The following is a 22529-nucleotide window of genomic DNA, read 5'->3' on the forward strand; positions in this document are numbered from 1 at the left end:
AATTTGTAAATTTACTGAAATTTTCAGTAAATTTAAAAATTTCCTGGGTGTCAAACTCAGTAAATTTGTAAATTTCCTGAATTTTTCAGTAAATTTGTAAATTTACGGAGTTAATTTACAAATTGACTGGTTTGATGAATTTACTGTAACATATATATATATTAACAATAACAATAATAACAATAACAGCACTTTATTGTCCATTAAAATATTACATAAAAATGGAAATTTTTCTTCGGCACACCCTGTCTGCCTGTAAACGATTATAACAACAATTGTATAGGACGACACACATAAAACATAAAACATAAAAGGGATACAATCAAATATGATATTGCACTATGTAAATTTACCCTCTCATATCACAGGAGTTGGGTTTCACAGCCGAGTAATCACATTACAAATATTTCCCACACACCTTCACATGTACACACCTTTCCATGGCGACCACCTGTCCATAACGACCCTTTTGGTCGGTCACTCGGGTGGTCGTTATGAACAGGTTCGACTGCACAACAATAGTTCGAACCACTAATCCACCTCGTCTTTTGCACGATGGATCATACAGGTCATCATTGGAGAGTTATGTCTGCAAGCTGTCTTGTAATTGGTTCACAGAAGCTGTAACTGATCCCCTCCCTTTCTTCACCTTGTTTGTTTTTCTCATTCCCTCGCCGGAAAGAACACAACACAATGCCGCGCGGGGATTGTAAACAACGGCGGTAATCTGACCTGCTTTGAATCAGTTGGTGATCACATGGACTTTGTTTTGAAGACGGTGAAAGGTGGAGAACTCCCTTCGGTCTATTTTCGCTTTTTTTTTTAATCCCTGCCAACACCGGTAAGACATCGCACATACTATCGGGGCTCCACACACTGTGCGTCCCTGCGTCCTGTACACACCATCGAAGCAAACAACAACAACAACAACAACAACAACAACAACAACAACAACAACAACAAAAACAACAACAAACAAACCGCATTAAAAAAATCACGGAGGGGGTTCAGGGAAGCACTAAGCCTGAAAACAGCGGGTCCTGCATTATGCTGCTTTAAGAACATGTTTTGCCAGATCTTTCCCCAAGCAATTTTACGAAAACCTCCTGGTCTTCGGATGCTCTAAAGTTCCTCTGAGGCGACCAAAGACCCCCTCCCTATACATGATAGTTGGTAGTCCAGGTACCCAATTTTGAAACGTGTGCTTGTATTGCACGACAAATATGTGCATGAATTGCTTGAAACTGAAGATAAATCAGAAATTGCAGAATACAGCAATCCAAATCTCTTCGTCGGAGCAGTGTGTAATATGAGAATATGTCTTCAGAACTGTGTCCTATGAAGCAGACCCAAGTCAAGCCACACCTCGCGCGCGTGTGTGTGTGTGTGTGTGTGTGTGTGTGTGTGTGTGTGTGTTTGTGTGTGTGTGTTCGTATATGTATGTTTAATAATGTGTGCGTGTGTGTGTGCATGTATGTTTGTTTATGTGTGCGTGTGTGTGCCTGGAGAAGAGTGAGACTGGGCACCGGGTAGGAAATCCACGGTAAGGAGAAGTGTTTGTCCTAAGCAACAAGACATGACCGCCCCTTGCGTGATGGCCCATACACCCCGTCCATTAGACACGCCGTCACCGTGAGACACTTTGACAAACCATTCACACCCCAGGCACACGATACAACAAACAGGCTTCAGTCAACTTTATAATGTATGCCATTGTTTGTACAGTTTAATGTGATATACAGTGGATACCCCAACCCCTACCCCTTTTAAAGACTCGTAAAACTCCCACACCTTAATCCTAAAAATATCAGTAACCAAGAAAAAACACACAAGAAAAGTACTCATGTCTTGCCAGCAACACTAAGCCTTTCAGGGGCGGATCACATCATTTTCAAGGGGGGGTTTCCAAATTTCTTTTAGGGATAATTCGACAACGCGAAGCGTTAAGTTGAGGGCGCGAAGCGTTCGAACCTCCAAGGGGGGTCCCAGGTCTTGCCCCCACCCCCACCCCCGGAAAATGTTGATAAAAGGAAGGAAAATGGAGCAATCTGGTGTAATCTGAGCAAAGAAACTTCCCCTAATACACCTTCCAAAAAGTAAATGTAAGAAGACTAATTTGGATCAAAACAAGGACAATTGACTGATCTGGTGCAACCTGAGCCAACAAATTACCCAACTACTTTCCAAAACCGTCACTTAGAAGACAAAGGCCGTATCCCAGGGGGGTCCGGGGGTATGCCCCCGCAGAAAAAATTTGATAAAAATCAAGGAAAATGGAGCATTCTGGTGCAATCTGAGCCATCAGTTTCTCTTTAATTTCAAATTTATCTTTTTCTTCTTTTCATTTTTTCTCTCTTTTATTTTTATTTATTTTTAGGCTGGGGTGGGAGAGAGGTGGGGGGGGGGGGGGTGCGGAAACCCCGAAAAAAACCCCTGGTTCCGCCCCTGCCCTTTGATTCCAGTTTTCCGGCAACATAACGTTGATCTTGCAGGTAGGTCTTTATCGTCTTTGGTTTTTATGTTTCATTAACCCAGTGGTCAAAACAACAAGTGTTTGTGATGACAATTGCTACATGTTCGTTAACTGATTTTGTTGAAGTAATTTGCCATTAATTGGCAGTGACCTTCTCTCGGGTCGGACTTATTTAACCCGGCTTCAGTTCACAACGGACCATCCTGAGTTTTAAATGAAGTCATTTGCCCGTTCCACTGCATTGTACTCTCTTTGGTGCCAGGAGATTGGTTCTGCATTATTCTCACTGTTGTCTTTATTCACAGCCATTCGTTTCTTTTAGACTGACCGTCCTGTCTTTCAAGGGTGGGACATGTCAAACCGCCGTGTAATATCATTATACCCGAGTAGACGATTAAATCATTTCAAAGAAACGAGAATCTATTGACACCCCGCAATGCACATCAGACATATGTTCAGAATAGCCCCCCCCACCCCCCCACCACCCACTCCGCCCCTAAAAAAAGAAAAGAGAAATAATCCCGTGCTGCCCCGCCCCCCAACCCCCCCCCCCCCCCACATATACACTCATACCCACACCTCAAAGCAAAGAAGCAAACACCTGTAGCTCAGCGCACAGTCCAAGTAAAATGGCCCGTAAGGGAAAATGAATGAAAAGGTCGTATAATAAACCAAGCGGGGAGGTTGAATGAAAAACTCTCTGCCCGTACAAAACGCAAGGAGTCAACTCTTCGCAAAAAAGAATCCCACAAAGAGAAAGGTAAAGGGGGGCGGTGGTGGCACGATTGCCCGTGTCCATTCAGCCAGCAGAATATGAACTAGACGCCTGTGTGGAGAGAACAAGATGGGGGACGGGCCACCCTAGTCGAAGTTCCCAGACACCCAGAGACTTGTGGCACGGAGACACAATCACAAATCTAACGGCCGGAAAGTTAGGGCAATATAAAAGTTTAGCCCTTGACGGGATATTCGTGCTGCTGTATATATTTCATTATTAGCCTCTCAGGTTTAGATTGTAAGATTCGATGGAGCAATATACTTGCTGAAAGTTGGTTGTTGAAGTGAGTAGGTTTATGAGTAGAATGATGGAGTTGTGGGGATGGGTGTGCTGGTGGGAAGCGCGGAGGGGATATGAAGGGTGGGAGTTTATGAGTAAACTGGACTTAGAGGGATAATCACACAGGTGTTCTCTCAGTGTCCCGTTTGAGGGCAGGAGGAGGTGGGGGGAGGGGGGGGGGGGGGGTGAGTGAAAGGCGTGAATACACCTGAAGAAATGACACACCCTGCGTCTTTTATACGCCTTGAGAACTTAACTCTGCCGTCAATTTGCGAGCTAACGGCTTTTCACATTTAAGCCCTTTAGTCGTGATTTTGGTATAGAACCGCACAGTGCATGCATAGCCCTCACAGCCATCACCTTTCCCCATCGTGCTTCGAAGGGACCTCTGACACCAATAAAGTAATTTATTTCAACAAACAAACAAGCAAACAGGCATGCAACAAATATACAAACAGAAGAAGATAGAAAGAAAGAAAGCCAGACAAAAAAAGACAGACAGAAAGAAAAACTAATGAAATAAAGAATAAAAGAAACGTGTCTCCATCACGTTTGTCATCCCATTGGTCAGAACTTGACGCATAGCTATATGTTCCCATTTTTTTTACACCCATTATGCAATGAGTTTTTTGTGTTTTTTTGTACAAAGAAGAAAGATCATTTAATGACATTTCCTTTCTATGTCATTCATTTGGTCATTGATATTTGACTGGCAAGCGACATAGAAGATTTTCCAAGCTAAGTTCATTATTTGTATCATTAGTGTTTATCTGTCTATCTACTTTTAAAGAACATTGGGTCGAAGTTCTGGTGAATGTTACGTTTTGTTTTGTCATAAATAAAACGTTCAAATAACCTTCCATTTTCTAATTTTTTTAATTCACATACTAAATATTTACAGCCTGGGTGCTCTCTGTGTGCTCTCCGTGTGCTCTCCGTGTGCTCTCTGTGTGCTCTCCGTGTGCTCTCCGTGTGCTCTCTGTGTGCTCTCTGTGTGCTCTCCGTGTGCTCTCCGTTTGCTCTCCGTTTGCTCTCCGTGTGCTCTCTGTGTGCTCTCTGTGTGCTCTCTGTGTGCTCTCCGTGTGCTCTCCGTGTGCTCTCTGTGTGCTCTCTGTGTGCTCTCCGTGTGCTCTCCGTTTGCTCTCCGTTTGCTCTCCGTGTGCTCTCTGTGTGCTCTCTATGTGCTCTCTGTGTGCTCTGTGTGTGCTCTGTGTGTGCTCTGTGTGTGCTCTGTGTGCTCTCTGTGTGCTCTCTATGTGCTCTCTGTGTGCTCTCTGTGCGTGTGTGCTCTCTGTGTGCTCTCTGTCTGCTCTCCGTGTGCTCTCCGTGTGCTATCCGTGTGCTCTCTGTGTGCTCTCTGTGTGCTCTCTGTGTGCTCTCCGTGTGCTCTCCGTGTGCTCTCTGTGTGCTCTCCGTGTGCTCTCCGTGTGCTCTCCGTGTGCTCTCTGTGTGCTCTCTGTGTGCTCTCTGTGTGCTCTCTGTGTGCTCTCCGTGTGCTCTCTGTGTGCTCTCTGTGTGCTCTCTGTGTGCTCTCTGCGTGCTCTCCGTGTGCTCTCCGTGTGCTCTCCGTTTGCTCTGTGTGCTCTCTGTGTGCTCTCTGTGTGCTCTCCGTGTGCTCTCTATGTGCTCTCTGTGTGCTCTCCGTGTGCTCTCCGTGTGCTCTCCGTGTGCTCCCCGTGTGCTCTCTGTGTGCTCTCTGTGTGCTCTGTGTGTGCTCTGTGTGCACAGATGGAATTTTTACATGAATTAATTTTGTAAAAGCCACAGCAAGCAGTCAGTGAGTTGAATTTTGGTATATGACCAAGTGTGGGGATGGACTTATATCTTGTAAAAGCCTTGGATTGTGAACCGAGAAGGAGAATACACATAGGCAAACCCAGGCAAACCCCTAAAGAGCCTGCTAGATTCGGGGGTCAGGCACGTCAGTAAACCCAAAAATACTCAATACACTGCCACATGGACAAACCCAAGCAAAACCCCAAAGAGTGTCAGAGTCAGAAAAAGACCCAGATTGTCAGAGTCAGAGAGATCTAGCTGAATTCCAGCGGCCGGGTACCATGGTCCAGCTAAAAATTGGCCGCCGGCGGAGGTGTGATGCGGACAAAAGGTGCTGCGCAGCAGGCCTGCGGCACCCTCCTGCTGCAGCTTGTGTTGCCGTGCGGCGCTGTTTGTCTCCCGGAAGCTGCCGCAACCATGCTGTGTTGACCGTGTTTCTGGCGGTCTTCGACTGGATTTCTTGTCGGTTCTGTCTGCTTGGGTGGACAGAGTCTTTGAGAAATCTAGAGGTTCTGAAAAAACCCGTTGCTTGCCTCAAGACTTTGTCTTGCCTTGCAGTGACTAGAGGTTGTTGTTTAAATGGACACATTTTGTTCGAGGGGGATATTACTCTCACCGTGAGTGGTGCTTGTCTATAATTTTTGATGTTGTTGTGTGGTAATCTTAATAGTTTTTGGGACAAATGTTTTTGGGCGATTTTTCCTTTGAGGATATTGCACACATATTCCGCTGGCGATCCTGTTGCACAGCAGTGGGGTTGTGTGTTTCTTTTTTTTTATTTAATAATTTCTTTTACCATTTTGTAATTTCTTTTAACCCATTCAGTCGATAAAAGGGAAGAGGATGGGGTAGGCCGGGTTTGTTCTACCTAGCTCTATTCAATGTTCTTTTCTTTTGGGTTTTCCCTTCTCCGTTTTTAGTTCCTCCTCCTATATATGGTTGTTTTATTCGGTCATCTCTGTCTCCGCACCCAGCTGTCACGATCTCCTGGTATTTTTGGTGGTCGTTTGGGGAAAATTGGGATGTTTTATCCTCTTATTATTTGTTTTTTTTTGCGACGAAGTTTTTTTTAATTGCAGTTGTTTTGTTTGCTCAAGCTCGGCATTTTTCCTTCCTGCTAGTGTCAACTGAGCAAATAACTTTTTCGTGCAGTCTTTCTAAAGGTCATCATATTGCGACAATCGGGAGAAACCCAGGCACATACCTAAGTATCTACACTTCTGTAATAACATTTATTTTCTTCAACATCTTTTGTCGAATGAACAAGAACCCGCGTTTGAGTTGCAGATGCAAATGTGTAATAAAAATGTGTACCTTACTGGTCATTTTGGGCAAGAAAAATCCGATTCAAACTAATGTGAACATGTCTTATGAGGGGTTTCAATTATTTCATTTTTTTTTTGTAATGACAACCAGCCAACAGCCGAAGAGAGACATATCAGTGTGAGTTTTGTGTAGGTCACCAAACCATACCCCAACAAACATGAAGAAACAAAGAAGCAAAATACAAACAAACAGTAAGACACTGAGAAAGAACAAAACAGAGAAAAACAAAAAGCAGAATTCCAAGACAAATCCGGTTTGAGAGAGAGAGAGAGAGAGAGAGAGAGAGAGAAAGAGAGAGAGAGAGAGAAAGAGAGAGAGAGAGAGGGGAAAAAAGAGAGAGAGACAGACAGAGAGAGGAAAAGACAGTGAGAGGAAGACAGAGAGACACGGACAGAGAGAGAGAGAAGAGAGAGAGAGAGAGACAGAGAGAGAGAGAGAGAGAGAGAGAGAGAGAGAGAGAGAGAGAGAGAGAGAGAGAGAGAGAGAGAGAGAGAGAGAGAGAGAGAGTACAAGATGATCCCGGACGCCGGCCGCTTTGGGCCTACAGTAAACTGCCATTCTATTCCCGCTCATCGAAAAGGACATGGAAAAGCAAAGACATATCCCGAGCAAACAAGAAGGAGTAGCAGAGAAAACAACGTTAGTCAAACATAATCGTCCCTACGATCTCTTACCTAGCTCTCTTTCCCAAAAAGCGCCGCGTATGAATACACGCCTGTGCGCCATTCAACAAGATGGCGGACACGGGGCGGAGACCCAGTGAAGGGCAGACAAGTCGGAGCCAGCATTGTCAAGGGAGGTGAGAATGGTCGCGTAAGGTCATGCGAGGTCTCTTCGTTTTCTCTCTATGTCTGTGTGTGTGTATCGTTTGTGTGCAGTGCTCGAAACATTCCACACAAAACTAGTGATTGTGTCGGCTGTGTGCGGCAACGTCTGTAAATAATTATCAAACAGTGAATTCAGTAGAATTAGGTGTCCAAGGAGTTTTAAACCTGGACGTGGGATCAGAGTTTTGATCCAGACTGACGTTGTTGAAGCCGTGATGAAAGTTTACCAGCGCCGGTTTAATTTAATTATGTATGTAATTGTAATTTTTTAAATTCATTTATGACGTAGCTGTTTCATAATTTGTTTTAGGACTGTACATCTGCACAAGGGTGTTTGTCATCAAGTTTTTATACTTCATCTTCGTTCGTGGGCTGCAAGTACTAAACCACAAGGCTATTCAGCCCGTCTGTGTTTTTGTACTGCAACATTCATTCAGTTAATGAGCTAGATCTGTACAACAACGCCCACCAATGACCAAGTCCGTAACCTGTCACCCGACTGACGTCCTCTTCACTGTCCTGCTTGTGGAATATGAAGCCCCAGGTTTTCAATGGAGAGAGAGAGAGAGATGATGATGATGGAATTGTATTTTTCAAGGATAGAGGTTTAAGGTTACGTCTTTTCTTACAACCGGTCCTTACTTCTAATACAAATGTCTAATAAATGATAAACAAATAAAACAACCTGAAAAATAAACAAATTAAACGAACAAACCAGCAAACAAACAATCGAACAAACCAGCAAACAAACAATCGAACAAACCAGCAAACAAACAATCGAACAAACCAGCAAACAAACAATCGAACAAACCAGCAAACAATAATCAAGGAAGTCAAATAACGAACCTCAAATACGTTTTAATGAAAACCTGACAAATAAGGAGGGGGTGTGGGTGGATGCGGAAGAGAGAGAGAGAGAGAGAGAGAGAGAGAGAGAGAGAGAGAGAGAGAGAGAGAGAGAGAGAGAGAGAGAGAGAGAGAGAGAGAGAGAGAACTCAGAACTCAGAACTCAGAATTTTTATTGTAAACCACACTGTTGTGTTTGTACAAGGGGGGAGTAGAGTTTCCATTTCAATGTATACTCTCTCAGAAACAAGTAAGAACAAGTGCATATACAGTGCTAAGGGTTGAAACATATCGATCGGAAATCATGTACACACATTCATTTTAGCCTAGCAGTTGCTGTCGATGCCTGAATGCATAAAATGTATACCGGGAGAGTGCCCACAACCTACTTTTGTTTTGTGTTAGTAGTATCTGCATTGACGAGTTTTCGAGTTGACCAATTTCAAAGACATTTTCCAAGTAAGTTTCTCTTATATCCGAGTATACTGAGAGAGAGAGAGAGAGAGAGAGAGAGAGAGAGAGAGAGAGAGAGAGAGAGAGAGAGAGAGAGAGAGAGAGAGAGAGAGAAGAGAGAGAGAGAGAAGAGAGAGAGAGAGAGAGAGAGAGAAGAGAGAGAGAGAGAGAGAGAGAGAGGGAGAGAGACAGAGAGGAGAGAGAGAGAGAAAGAGAGAGAGAGAGAGAGAGAGAGAGAGAGAGAGAGAGAGAGAGAGAGAGAGAGAGAGAGAGAGAGAGAGAGAGAGAACCTGCTGCAGTTCCAATACGTGAGGCACTTCTACAAAACCCCAACCCGAATGAAAAGAAAAGAGCGAAAGGCGAAAAAAAAACAACCCAGCGAAGAACATCTTCAGATTTCATAGCCTCGAGAAACTGAGAATTCAGAGAAAGAGAGAAAAAAGTCCGAGCAGTGCTTGCTTACAAAAAGTCAGACGCTTGAAGTGGCACAGGCAACGCCGCATCCCGAGTGATTAATTGATACTTACCCACCTCTTCACCACACCGCCCCACAATGGGCTCCCCCCGGAGTGCCCACACTATGGGCAAACACTGGAATCTGGGGTATTCCACCAACAGTTCCATTGCAACGACGATGCCTCCGCCCTCGTCTTTTAGAAGAATCCTTTTTTTCGGCCGCTTGCTTCTGGCGTCACCGCTCGTCATTTTTTCATTAAAACGTATTTGAGGTTCGTTATTTGCCTTCCTTGATTATTGGTTATTGCTGACACACATTGCTGCAAGCGGGAGACATTGAGAGCCTCTCGACTTTTCGGGTTGGAGTTGAGAATGGGGGCGTTGGTGAGGGGGAGGGGGGGGGGGAGGCGGGGGGACTGTAAGGAGGGAGTTTGGGTGAATGCGGAAGAGGTTTCATTGAATTCAAAGACGAAACTTTCAGTCTGATATCGCAGAAGCTCACTCAGTTCTGAGAAGTCTTGAAGAGGAGAGCTTTACTCGAAGGCATACTGGTTGACTTGCTAACAAGAGAACTTTCTTCTGGTGATAGTTTCTGATCTTGTTCTTTGTGAAAAATAGGTGCCCTGGTGACGTTCCGAATCGCCACCTCGCGAATATCCGTCTCCGGAATTTCCCCTCCCATATGGCCTTGCTTTTTCCCCGCCATAAGTTGCTCTACAAGAACCTCATTCCTTGTATATTAAAGTTTTTTATTAGCCCTAACATTTTCAATCCTGTTTGATTGCACTTCGCCTCCCGAGGTGATCGTAGTGTTACGGCACTCGGTTACAATATATATGTCACGATATTGCAGGGGAATTAAAGTTTTGTTCGAACCGGAATCTTGCACCGCCTGCCACCATGCACAACCCTGGCCGAGGAAGAAGCGAGGACCATGTGTTCCACTCTCTGGCCCCGGGGCCGGGAAGAGAGAAGAGTCTGGTGGGAAAATTGCTGATTAACATTCATTGCGCCTTCGACAAAGCTTTGCTCAATGGGAACAAGTCAAACACGCGTTATGAATACGCCCAAATGAAGGTCTGGAACACTTTATGATGAACCTTTGGTGCCAGACGATGACACGGCTTGTTTAGCCCGAGCTTTTGTTCGCGTAATGGTCATTGTCTTTGACGGAAAGAGGGGTGCTGCAGGGGTGTGTTTGAGCTCCCCTTCTGTTGCCTATTGTGGGCGGCATGGGTGATACCCTTGTGATGTGCGTTGAGGGACCTTGCGGTTTTTTTTCCCTCGTCTTAAAATCAGGCGTCTTTTGAAAGGGCAGTCTCGAATCTCGACGTAACTGTAAAATAAAAGATACGTCGTACTGTCTCGTGTTTAACTCAGCCTGTTAAAAAAACCCATTCGCAATCTATCGACGAAAGGATTGTCAGCAAAATTGGGTGATTACTTTATATTTTAACAATGTTGTCTTACAGCTCGCTCTGGAAACGCTTTGGTGCGTTGGTACCAGACTTAAAGGAAGTATTTGTATCATGAAGCAACCTTACTGCCCGACAGCGATCATGGCATGCGAATTTCTAATTAATATCGATGATGGTTATGGTTATCTATCTGTTAAGCTAGGTCTGGCAAGCTGCCCCAAAATGGGTGTCCAAAAATGTGTATCCATCGGGCAGAATAAGACATCCGAAACAAGCGGAATTTGTCTGAAATCAGGACGACGTGAAAGCCGTGAGTCAGACAACAGGCTGGCACGTGACTCACCGACAATGCCCCATTCCTGCAATGTGGGTTTCTATTAAAGATAGACTTAATTGCACAAAGGGAGAAGGAAATTAATTGTGAAAGTCCGCCTCTCTAGTCATTTTCGTATTATCCTCTCATTACGTGTGTGTCACAGTGTGTGTAAGTGTGTGTGTGTGTGTGTGTGTGTGTGTGTGTGTGTGTGTGTGTGTGTGTGTGTGTGTGTGTGTGTGTGTGTGCGAGAGAGATAGAGAGAAATAGATAGAGAGAGAGAGAGAGAGAGCGAGAGAGAGAGAAAGAAAGAGAGAGCAAGAGGAGAGAGACAGAGAGCGAGAGAGCGAGAGAGAGAGAGAGAGAGCGAGCGAGAGAGAGAGAGAGAGAGAGAGAGAGAGAGAGAGAGAGAGAGAGAGAGAGAGGGAGAGAGAGAGAATGATATGTAAAACAAAAGCCTTTACAAATTTGATCGCTGTCATCATCACCAGATAATACAATAACAAAACATGGACCGAATCCAATCTTCACGGCACCAATATTTGGACCGATGGAACCCCACTTCCATTTACACCCCTGATCCCATTTCTTTCATGTCGTATTTGTTTTGGGGATGCTCCTTTGTTTGCCATTTGATTTCGCCCTTTAATCCTTAAAACCGAGAGTATTTGCCGAGTATGCTCTCGCACAATAATCGACGACTAAGGGAAGCCATATCCTTGCCGAGTGAGATTTTCCATGCACCGCAATCACTTGATCTTCTGCCACAGTGCCACGAGTAATCACACACAATTAATTTGATTCCTTCGCCTTAATTTGTAAGTGAAGTTAAATCAACAGTGAAACCAATTTTCATGGATCGATATTCAAGTGTTCGAGGTAGGTAGCGATTTAATGTTGACTCAATGCGTTATTTACTTCATTACTGTGTCGACACGGACGAACAGACAGGCAGACACACGGATATACGCAACCAGATATACGCACAGACACAAACAGATATTTTCATTTCATTAGATAAAATTATTGCTGTATAGCTGGGCGCTACTTCTGCCGTCTTTTTGTGAAGCTCAATCTCTACATTTTCCGATGGAATTTTTGTAACTTACGCCCCCCACACCCTCCGGACCGTTGACGCCATAAGGAAACAGACATGCAGTATTTCAGTTACAGCAGGAAATCGAAAACATAGAAAGGCAATATGCAATAGAAGGTTGAACATTCACCCTTTGATGTCAGTCCACCATAGTCTAAGCAAACAGATAGCGCATGCACGAAGAAACCTACAAAGAACATAAAGCTAGAGAAGTACGTTTGGTAAATATCTAAACACACTCACACAAGCAGGCAGGGCCCACCGAGTGACACGCTCGCACACACGCATGCACACACACTCACCCCCCCCCCCCAATCAAAGGAATAGATACCCCCCAAACCAATAAGACACAAACCCGGAGACAGACAAGGTGATAATAGAAGCATGAAAATGCTGGCACCACACTATTGGCCTCGTTCAAAGATCCCAAACCCTATGACGATAAAAAAAATTAAAAAAAAGACAAGCAGGAATTCCCTGGGAGGCGTAAAAAGCAGATTGATCAATTACCGTTGAACTGTGGCAAGCAGCGGGCCTTATGGCCATGGAATGACCGACCAACAAACGGACAGGGCATCCGAGTGTGAGCAGTTATATCTGCTTCTCCTGGGGTTCCATTCTGCCTCACTGGGTTGATCCCAGGCCCATGAATTGTCGACTTGGCTGGGTTCAGTCAAGCATAGAGTGCATGTCTTTTTTGTGTGTGAGTCGCCAGAAATACAGTTTGCCAGTCATCATCTGCATCATTGTTTAATTACGTGTGAAGGAGTGGCTATTGTAGCGTGAGCGCAGTCCGGCTTCGACGATAAAGCTGGTGTTATTAGAACGGGATTGATTGTGTGGAAAAATGACTGTTTTGATACTAATCTCTGTGTGTGTGTGTGCGTGTGTGCGTGTGTGTTTGTGTGTGTGTGTGTGTGTGTGTGTGTGTATATATTTGTGTATTTGTGTGTGTATGTGTGTGTGTGTGCGTGTGTGTGCGTATGTGTGTGTGTGTGTGCGTATGTGTGTGTGTGTGTGTGTGTGTGTGTGTGTGTGTGTGTGTGTGTTCGTGTGTGTACGTGTGTGTGATATTTCAGTGTATGTGTGTGTGCACGCGCGCGTGCATGTGTCTGTGTTCTCGAACGTTTCAACATCAGTGTGTTGCAAAGATGTTCTGGTCAAAATGTCTAGACCATTAGAAAGTCGACCCAGATTCAGAACGGGAATAAGCACACACACGAAGTCATCTAACCTGGCGGCTCTGGCAAAAACTGAAATCTTGCAAGTTAAAAATGACACGGCCCTACTTTCCAATGTGATTCCTTTGCGCTCGAGTGGGCGATTTGAAGACAAGATGGCGCCTAAAACTCTTTGACAGGCCTCGCTTCCTGTCACCGGAAGCAATAAGAGAACGACGCGCAGCGCCACCGGAAGCGCCAATATCGTTCCCATAATGCCCCAAACGCGCCCTCGCAGCCCTGCTCCGTATTTCCGGTCCAGTCCTGGGTCTTGATCCCGCATCTGCATAAGTAGCTGGAAGTGACTTCCTGTCGTCATTGTGTGCGCCGAGACCCGGGCTGGGTTTGCTGTGACGGCTTCTTGTGCCTGAGTGAAGCGATAATGTGACTGAACGGCAAACTCAAATCTTCGCTCTGGCTAGCTGGCGTCGGACGATTTTATTTCAACTTGACAGCAATCGAAGCACTTTCTTTATTGTATGGTAATTTTGACTAAAAAAGTTGCTATGTCTCTGGTGTCGCAAGATTTTGTAGGTATTCTTTTCTTGAAGATAGCGGTCGTAGTACTTCTTTTTTGTTTTATAAACAAAATGTTGTTTGGTAAGTTTCACAGCAATCTTCGCTAAAGCTGACTTCGGATGATTTTGTTTTTTATTTGAAGACAGCGGTCGTAGTCCTTTTTTCTTGTGTGGTAATTTTGACTGAAGTCTTTGCTATTAGCTGGCGTCGCTGGATTTGTTTTTTTTAAACTTGCAGAAATCGGTAGTTGCGCTTAGTTATTGTTTTTATAAAGAAAATATTGTTTGCCAAGTCTTACTGAAATCTTCACTATAGTTCGCGTGGGAGGATTTTGTTTTTTACTTGAAGACATCGGTCGCAACTCTTTCTTGTGTGTGTGTGAGTGTGTGTGTATGTGTGTGTGTGTGTCTGACAAGAACGAGATTGCTATACTGTCAGCAAAGTTTAGCTGGACCAACTAACCATTGCCCTACACTCTAAAACTGCATGGTTAAATCTGATCTTGATTGTTTTAAAATTGTGGTTATTGTTATTAGGCCAAACAAAAATATATGTTGGTTTAGGGTAACGGGACCCAAAAAAGATAGGGTCTGTAGGTCGGCTTTTTAAAAATTTATTTTTACACCCCCGGTATAGGGGTGTGTATAGGATTCGGTCGATGTGTTTGTTTGTTTGTGTTCGCATATAGATCTCAAGAATGAACGGACCGATCGTCACCAAACTTGGTGAACAGGTTCTATACATTCCTGAGACGGTCCTTACAAAAATTGGGACCAGTCAAACACACGGTTAGGGAGTTATTGGTGGATTAAGATTCTACAAGGACTTATAGAGGGACATATTAATGGTCAAAGGGAAATAACCTTCTCAGTTGGTGGCAGTGAGAATGGTAAGGACGGGGGTGTTTTTCCTACCTCGGAGGAATTTCTTGTTATTTTTTAAATTTAGTCGATTTTAAAGGAGGTTACTTCCCTTAGTCTCGGTATGGTTCGCAAAATGTGCCAACAGTTTTTTGTTCGTTCAGAAAAAAAAGTTTTAGGGTCGGCGGGAAAATAAACCTACATATATTTGTGTTTGGCCTTATTCATATTGAAGTAAATATAGCACTAACAGCTGAAAGAAAACGTTGTTCTCATGGTTTGTGTGTGTGTGTGTGTGTGTGTGTGTGTGTGTGTGTGTGTGTGTGTGTGTGTGTGTGTGTGTGTGTGTGTGTGAGTAATGCTGCAGAGTTCTTCTGACAGGACCCAGACTGCTATCAATATCAGCACAGTTTAGCTACGTCAGTAATGTTTTTATTCTTAAAATGAGTCTTCTGGGAGGAACCTCTTGCATTATGTCAAGATATTTTTCTTTCCATGTAGTAAACCGACTTATAAATAGCCACAGATCTGCCCAGACTTTTCAGTGTAAGCTCAGTTACAAGCCATACTGCTTTCTTTGCAGAGTGGAGAACTTTTGTGTGCTGGATTAATTTGGTAACTGACGCCTATGTCATCTGCGAAATCAATGCATCCACGGATGTTCATTGTTTTTGGTATGTGTCCAAGTTGAAGGATGCCCGTATAGTTATAAGTCTGGACGGATATGAGGTGGTTTGAATTGCAAGATGAATGACATAACAAGGAAGGCATCTTCAAGAATAATAATGGCTGTTTTGCAGCAATGTCTCAATAACTTTAATGAAATCTGGGCCGTGTTCTATTTTCTGTTTTTGTGTTTTTGTGTTTTTGTGTGTGTTGTAAATGTCGACGTTTATCGCGTCCAATGCAGATGTTTATTTTGAATTTTTTTTTTAATCGTATGATGAAAGTACTTGGCGCTTTCATTTCTGGTTCAGAAGGTGGACAAATCTTTGGTAAGGTTTGCTCTAAACGCAATGTAGATTGTCTTTGTGTTCCATTTATCTCAAAGAAATGTAGAAAATAAAGGAACAACAACAACAACAACAACAACAACAACAACAACAACAACAACAACAACAACAACAACAACACACTTAAAACAAACATTCAAACAGAAAACCCTTCAAAAACATTACCATTCCACAAACCTCACAGCGAGGATTTCGACACAACACCCAGCAGAGAAGGCCATTCGTTATTTCGCTCTATTAGCGGCAAACCATCTCAAACTTTCGAACAGAACATCACCCTTCTAAAATACCCCTCAACCCCCTTTCCTCATGACAACGACTTGGTCACAGCAGCACCCAGCAGAGACGACCATTTGCCAGAGAACTTGGCTCTATTAGCGACAAACCATCTCGGGGCAAAGGGAGACAATTCCAATCCAATAACTTGTGCCCCTGACCAGCAGGGCAGAAGAGCGAGGCGTTTCCAAGATGGGCCATAATGAGGGCTGAAACACAGCCGCCAAATGAGTGGCGATTTAATGATCTTTTTTGGCATCGTTGGGCACCGCTGGAGCGTGGCAGGGGGGCCTAATAGGAAGTTTATTGGCGTTGTTGCCCCTTGCATCCGGGGCCCTGTCCCTCACCAAAATGGCGCAGTTCACTTCTCCTAGTCACTTCAGTGTGCGGGTGATGTGTTGAAGACCGTGCAGTTGGACTTAGTATTGTTTATTTTTATCCACTGCTCTTTGCCTTACACTATTAGAGAGAGGATCTGAGAATATAAACTGTGACTTTCACAAATTTAAGGGGATCAGCTCGTTACTCCCCCGGCTCGTTACTCCCCCGGCTCGTTACTCCCCCTTAGGGTTAGGGTTAGAGTTAGGGTTAGGGTTAGGGTTAGTAACAAGCCAGGGGAGTAACGAGCCGGGGGAGTAACGATACGGGGGAGTAACGAGATGCTCCCAATTTAAGCACTGTTTGTTTTAGTCACATTGTCCTTATTGCATAGTTTTAAATGTAGATATGATATGCTTTCGCAATATTAAATATTTATCAGTGAAGATGTCGCGTCCAATGTGAGAAATAAAGAGAGAAAACATTATCAAGGGCGCACGGATTGTAAGACGTTTCAATTTTGGTGCAATACACGCGCACACGTCTACAGGCAGACAGACAGACAGACAGACAGACAGACAGACAGACAGAAAGGCATACAGGCACGAGCAAACAGACAGACGGAAAGACAGCAAGCCAACCCAGAAGGTCAGCCGATCAGCCAATTAGTTAGAAGCGAGTTTCTTCCTGTTACCCTAAACACATATACGTTAAAGGACAAGAAGCTTGAGCACTGAGCCCTTCGCTGTGTAAGTCATATATGAATCGCGATAATAGGTGTATGCAATGCGTCGTCACTATCCGGTAAGAAACCGCAACTATAATTCCATTAGTTACGGACGCACGGCCTTTTTCTGACACGCTGAACCCACTACCAAGTTATTCAAAATGTATTCAATTATTCAGCTCATTAAGAAGTGAAATGGATAGGCCAGCCAGCCATGCGCTATATATATACGCTGAAGCTGGTTAACGCTCATCTTGATTATTTTTAAACTGTAACAGAGTGGGTGTATATGTGTGGGCCAACGTGTAACTCCTTTTGACAAGTTTTGATAAGGAAGGACTCAGTCTGATAGGCATTGATCAATTGCGTCTTTTTGTTGAAAAAAAACAACTTGAAAAAAGTGTGTGTTATTTATGACAGACCAAAAGACTGCAACAGAGATACGATGCTCATCTTCTCCTATTCTCTTACAAAGTTCAGAATTCACTTTCAATTAATTAATTACAAATCAGAAAAGTTCAGAATTCACTTTCAATTAATTAATTACAAATCAGACAAAAACGATACTTCTTTGTCGTCGTCAGTCGCCCATTTGGGGTCTATCTGTTTCACGTCGTGGAACCCTATTCTTTCCACCAAACAAACGACGCAAAAAAGGAGATGGAGGGAGAGCACTCTAGGGTCGATAACAGCGACTGAAACCGGAAGTCGGGGTTGGAGATTAGGCCCGACGCGTTCGGGAAGACAACTGCAGCAAAAGGGGGAGAAGAAAAAAGGTCAAGGAGGGATAGGGACATGAACGATGAGAGAGAGAGAGAGAGAGAGAGAGAGAGAGAGAGAGAGAGAATGAGAGAGAGAGAGCTAGAGAGAGAGAGAGAGAGAGAGAGCTAGAGAGAGAGAGAGAGAGAGAGAGAGAGAGAAAGAGAGAGAGAGAGAAAGAGAGAGGGAGAGGGAGAGAGAGAGCGAGAGAGAGAGAGACGGAGAGAGAGAGAGAAGAGAGAGAGAGAGAGAGAGAGGAGAGAGAGAGAGAGAGAGAGAGAGAGAGAGAGAGAGAGAGAGAGAGAGAGAGATGAAGTTTCTTTTCTTGTGAAACGATTACGGAAAATACAACAAAATTAATACTGCTTTTTTTCATTCGGTCTTTGGTTGACAAGAAAGAAAAAAACACAAATCTGTTGACAACAACGATAAATGGGAGTTCGATTATAAATACTACTATTAACTAATGAGAGAGAGAGAGAGAGAGAGAGAGAGAGAGAGAGAGAGAGAGAGAGAGAGAGAGAGAGAGAGAGAGAGAGAGAGAGAGAGAGAGAGAAAGTTTCTTTTCTTGTGAAACGATTACGGAACATACAACAAATACTGCTTTTTTTCATTCGGTCTTTGGTTGACAAGAAAGAAAAAAACAAAAATCTGTTGACAACAACGATAAATGGGAATTCGATTATAAATACTACTATTAACTAAGGAGAGAGACACAGAGAGAGAGAGAGAGGGAGAGAGAGAGAGAGAGAGAGAGAGAGAGAGAGAGAGAGAGAGACGGACGGACGGACGGACGGACAGACGTACAAACGTAGACAGTGGGATAGAGACAGAGAACCATAGAGAGAGGGAGCCAGCAGGCCAACTAGCCAGTCAGCCAGCCTTCTGGCCACCTACGTTATCAGCAACCACACAAAGTCCAAGATGACTTCTTAGCATGAGGCAGAAGGGTTCTAGCGAGCACCATAGCGGATCTGGAGAGCAGCCTTCGGGGAAACAAGCACCTCCTAGCGGCGGGAGATGGCCTTTTCGTGTTCACAGGACATTAACTTCAAATTAAGGGACGCAACCCCTTCAGAGCGTGAAGTAGCCTAACAAAAGGACGCGACTCCCTTTTCTGTTTCAGACAGGCGGCGTTACCTCTCTTGTCTCTTCTTTGAGGGATGACGTCTTCTTTAGTCAATTGTGTCATGGTCGGCTGTGGCCCCTGCTGAGTGTCAGATCTTTCTTTCATTTTCTTTTTCTTTTCTTCCATTTTCGGGGAGACCATTTTCAAAGCCTCAAAAATGTGATTTTGATACATTGCAGACCAACTGACACAGGTTAAGCCATGCGGGCAAGGGAAGTAATAAAAAGACGATAAGTCGGCCCCGTCTCTCTCTCTCTCCCCTCTCTTTCTCGTGGACAAGAACTCCAAAGATCATTAGGCTAAGTTAGTGTAAGAAACCCGAAAGATCTCATGCATAATTCTTCAATTTTATTGAGTACAACAAAAAGTCTGTACATGCATAACTTAGCGAATTAATTAATTCAAAATAGCGGATCCTCTAGCTTTCAAATGATTGAAACTTTGTTCTTCAGTTCCTAAGATACAATACTAATAAACAATTAGACCAGTAGGATTACCGCTATCAAGCACCAACTTCTGTCACGGAGGGAAACAGATGCAGAGAAAAAATGAGTGTCGTTTGTCAGGAAAGACAGGTAACGAACGACAGGTAACAGAGGCGGAGATTTAGCACTAAAGCAGAAAAACGCCAAAGGTATAGAAAATGTGAAAGACGGGGTGAGAGAGCAGAGCGTCAGCACTGAAAATGCAAAAGGCGAAATAGGCCAAGGCATAGAAAAAAACTGCGGTGAAGCCCGACGCCGAAATCAGGGGCACACGCAAACCAGTCACGTTACATGCGGGAAGGAGTCAAGGGTGGGAACAAAACACTCTGTCACAGGACCCCAACACGCTTTTCAATACCACAACAGCTGCCAACTTCTTCATGCTGGCACGGTAGTCCATTAAAGGCATCTTCAAGAAGAATGTTTTTAATTACTGAGAGAAAGGTGCGATTCACAACCCTTACCCTAGTTTCCGCACGTTATTTCGTTGCCTCGAATCAACAGGTCGCAGTGGCAGGCAACTTTTAACGGTATTTAATTTTTCGGGACTAATTAAGGGGTATGACGTTCCCGTTCCGTTCTTTGAAATTGGGAGACTATTTGTTTGAAATTAATCGAGTATTTCAGTGTCAGTGTGACAAGGGAGAAGACTGTGCCCTTATCGATGGTGTCCTTAGCAGAAAACAGCTGTCAATTTGTTCAATGTTTTCATTTTAGTCCTGATTGACATTTTTCTTTCAGCATTGCCACTTTTTTTGCGTGCAATCAACATATTCTGTTTTGGTTGAATATGATGAACTGGATTTCTTGAGCACAGGAGCGCAACCGTCTTTTCAAAACGACAGCAGCTGCCAGCTTCTACATGCTGGCACCAGAGTCCATTTAAAGCATCTTCAAGGCGAATTTCTTTCCTTTTCAGTGAAAACTACGATTGGCAATCCTTTGCCCAGTTTGTGGACGTAGTTTCATTGGCTTGAATCAACAGGTTGGTGTGGCAGACGACAATCTTTCCTTGGAATTTTCTTCCTTTGCTGTATAATTAAAACGGTATTTAACCGTTTGGGGCACTGAGGCGAGAAATGTGCTATTATTCGTATTTAGGAGATTATTGCGTCTGAAGTTATACGAGTATTTAAGTTTGTGACACATGGGATGACTGAGCCCATATCGACGTTAAGAAATAGTATTCTTTGCAGCTGTTAATTTGTTTATTGTTTTCATTTCAGTCCTGATTGAAAGTTTCTCTCATATTAGACATTCTTTTTCAAATAAAGAAAACGGCAGTGACCTACTCTGTTTTGATTTTACATGATGACCCCTATTTCTTCAGCTCGTTATTTTTTTTATTCACGTTGAAACACCAAGACAATTCACAGACTTGAACATTTGTTTTCAAATTGAGAGTAATATTTCGACAATCAAATTCTCTCCATTTCAGGCAACCTGTTGTTTGCCAATATTCTTTATTCTCCGGTCAGGTCGTTGGAGTTCAACCCCTCCAGTGTGTCACTTTGGCCTAGAAAATCCTTGAAATGCAATTTCATGTTATTGTTTTCCAAGTTTTACTGAACAAATCCGATAACACTAAATACACAAATAGTTTGTGGCTCTTTCATAGCATCATAACGTTCGCAGTGACGACGTTGAGAGTTTCTGTAAGATGAGAGAAAATATTATGCAATGACATATTATTATGTACATACTTTTCGCGTAGGTATTTTGTAACTCGCTAACGCCTACAAGACAAAAAGACAATTCATCCCCAAAAAAACGAACCGCTTGGTCAAACCAACTAGTCAAACTATATAGTGTAGTAAAATGGAAACAGCTGATACGGAGAACTACCAAATACAATCAACACCAGTAGTACTGACTGTTTGACGGTTTCTTTTCCGGTATTTTCACGCTGCACATGTATACATGGGTGAAAAAATTGCTGTTTTAAGACACCATCATATCATTCTGCGGTAACAGATGATTCGCTTCCTACGACACACTGCGCTGATCGAATACGCTCTCGCTCTCTGTCTCTAAATCTGTGTCTGTCTCGCTCTTTCTTGTTCGTTATTCTCTCTCCTTCGCTCGCACTATCTATCTCGCTCTTTTTTTTCGCCGTCTGTGTCTCTCTTTGTCACTCTGCCTGTCTCGGTATATCTATCTCTCACTGTATGTTTGTCTTTCTTGCCCCTTTTCTCTCTGTAGCTCTCTCACACTCTCTGTCTTTCTATCGTTCTCTCTATCTGTCCTTATTTGTTTGTCCTTATTTGTCTGTTTGCCTGTCTGTCTGTCTTTCGCTCTCTTATATTGTTGATGCCTTATTTTTTACCGTTTACACGTTTCAGTAGATGAATGTACCTAATTAATTTCATAACATGACTTATGTATCGATGCTACATCGTTATTACTTGCAACGTAATTGTTCCATTGATTCCTCAGTTCACGGAATTTTTCTTCCCTCAAAGTTGCACATGTTTTACTTGCTTGAAACAACGTTCATTATGTCTTTGACAATAATATGTTATGTTGGTTTGTATGTATATTTTTGTTTGTTTGTTTAGTCTGTTAATCGTTTGCTTGTTCGTCGTTTGCTTTTTTATATTTAGTCAAGTTTTGACTAAATATTTTAACATCGAGGGGGAATCGAAACGAGGGTCGTGGTGTATGTGTGTGTGTGTGTGTGTGTGTGTGTGTGTGTGTGTGTGTGTGTGTGTGTGTGTGTGTGTGTCTGTCTGTGCGTGTGTGTGTGTAGAGCGATTCAGACCAAACTACTGGACCGATCTTTATGAAATTTGACATGAGAGTTCCTGGGAATGATATCCCCGGATATTTTTTCTTTTTTTCGATAAATACCTTTGATGACGTCATATCCGGCTTTTTGTAAAAGTTGAGGCGGCACTGTCACACCCTCATTTTTCAATCAAATTGATCGAAATTTTGGCCAAGCAATCTTCGACGAAGGCCGGACTTCGGTATTGCATTTCAGCTTGGTGGCTTAAAATTTAATTAATGACTTTGGTCATAAAAAAATCGGAAAATTGTAAAAAAAATAATTTTTTTATAAAACGATCCAAATTTAAGTTTATCTTATTCTCCATCATTTTCTTATTCCAAAAACATATACAGGGTGGGCCACAAAAAGAGGGACAAAATCAAACTCTCATATTTTCTAAGAAAATAATTGT

At 43.3% G+C, this 22529-nt stretch overlaps 1 protein-coding gene across 1 annotated transcript; it reads right to left on the reverse strand.

Moving 5' to 3' along the window:
- Nucleotides 1–1007: 1007 nt before the first annotated feature.
- On the reverse strand, nucleotides 1008–9463 carry LOC138961197 (filaggrin-2-like). The gene is made up of 3 exons (XM_070332797.1): nucleotides 9290–9463; nucleotides 4430–5246; nucleotides 1008–1024 (listed from the first exon to the last, which is right to left on the reverse strand). The coding sequence occupies exons 1-3, from the start codon at nucleotides 9461–9463 to the stop codon at nucleotides 1008–1010; spliced, it is 1008 nt and encodes a 335-aa protein (XP_070188898.1).
- Nucleotides 9464–22529: the final 13066 nt, after the last annotated feature.

Source organism: Littorina saxatilis, linkage group LG3 (assembly GCF_037325665.1).
Source record: "Littorina saxatilis isolate snail1 linkage group LG3, US_GU_Lsax_2.0, whole genome shotgun sequence".
Taxonomy (NCBI): Eukaryota; Metazoa; Mollusca; class Gastropoda; order Littorinimorpha; family Littorinidae; genus Littorina; species Littorina saxatilis.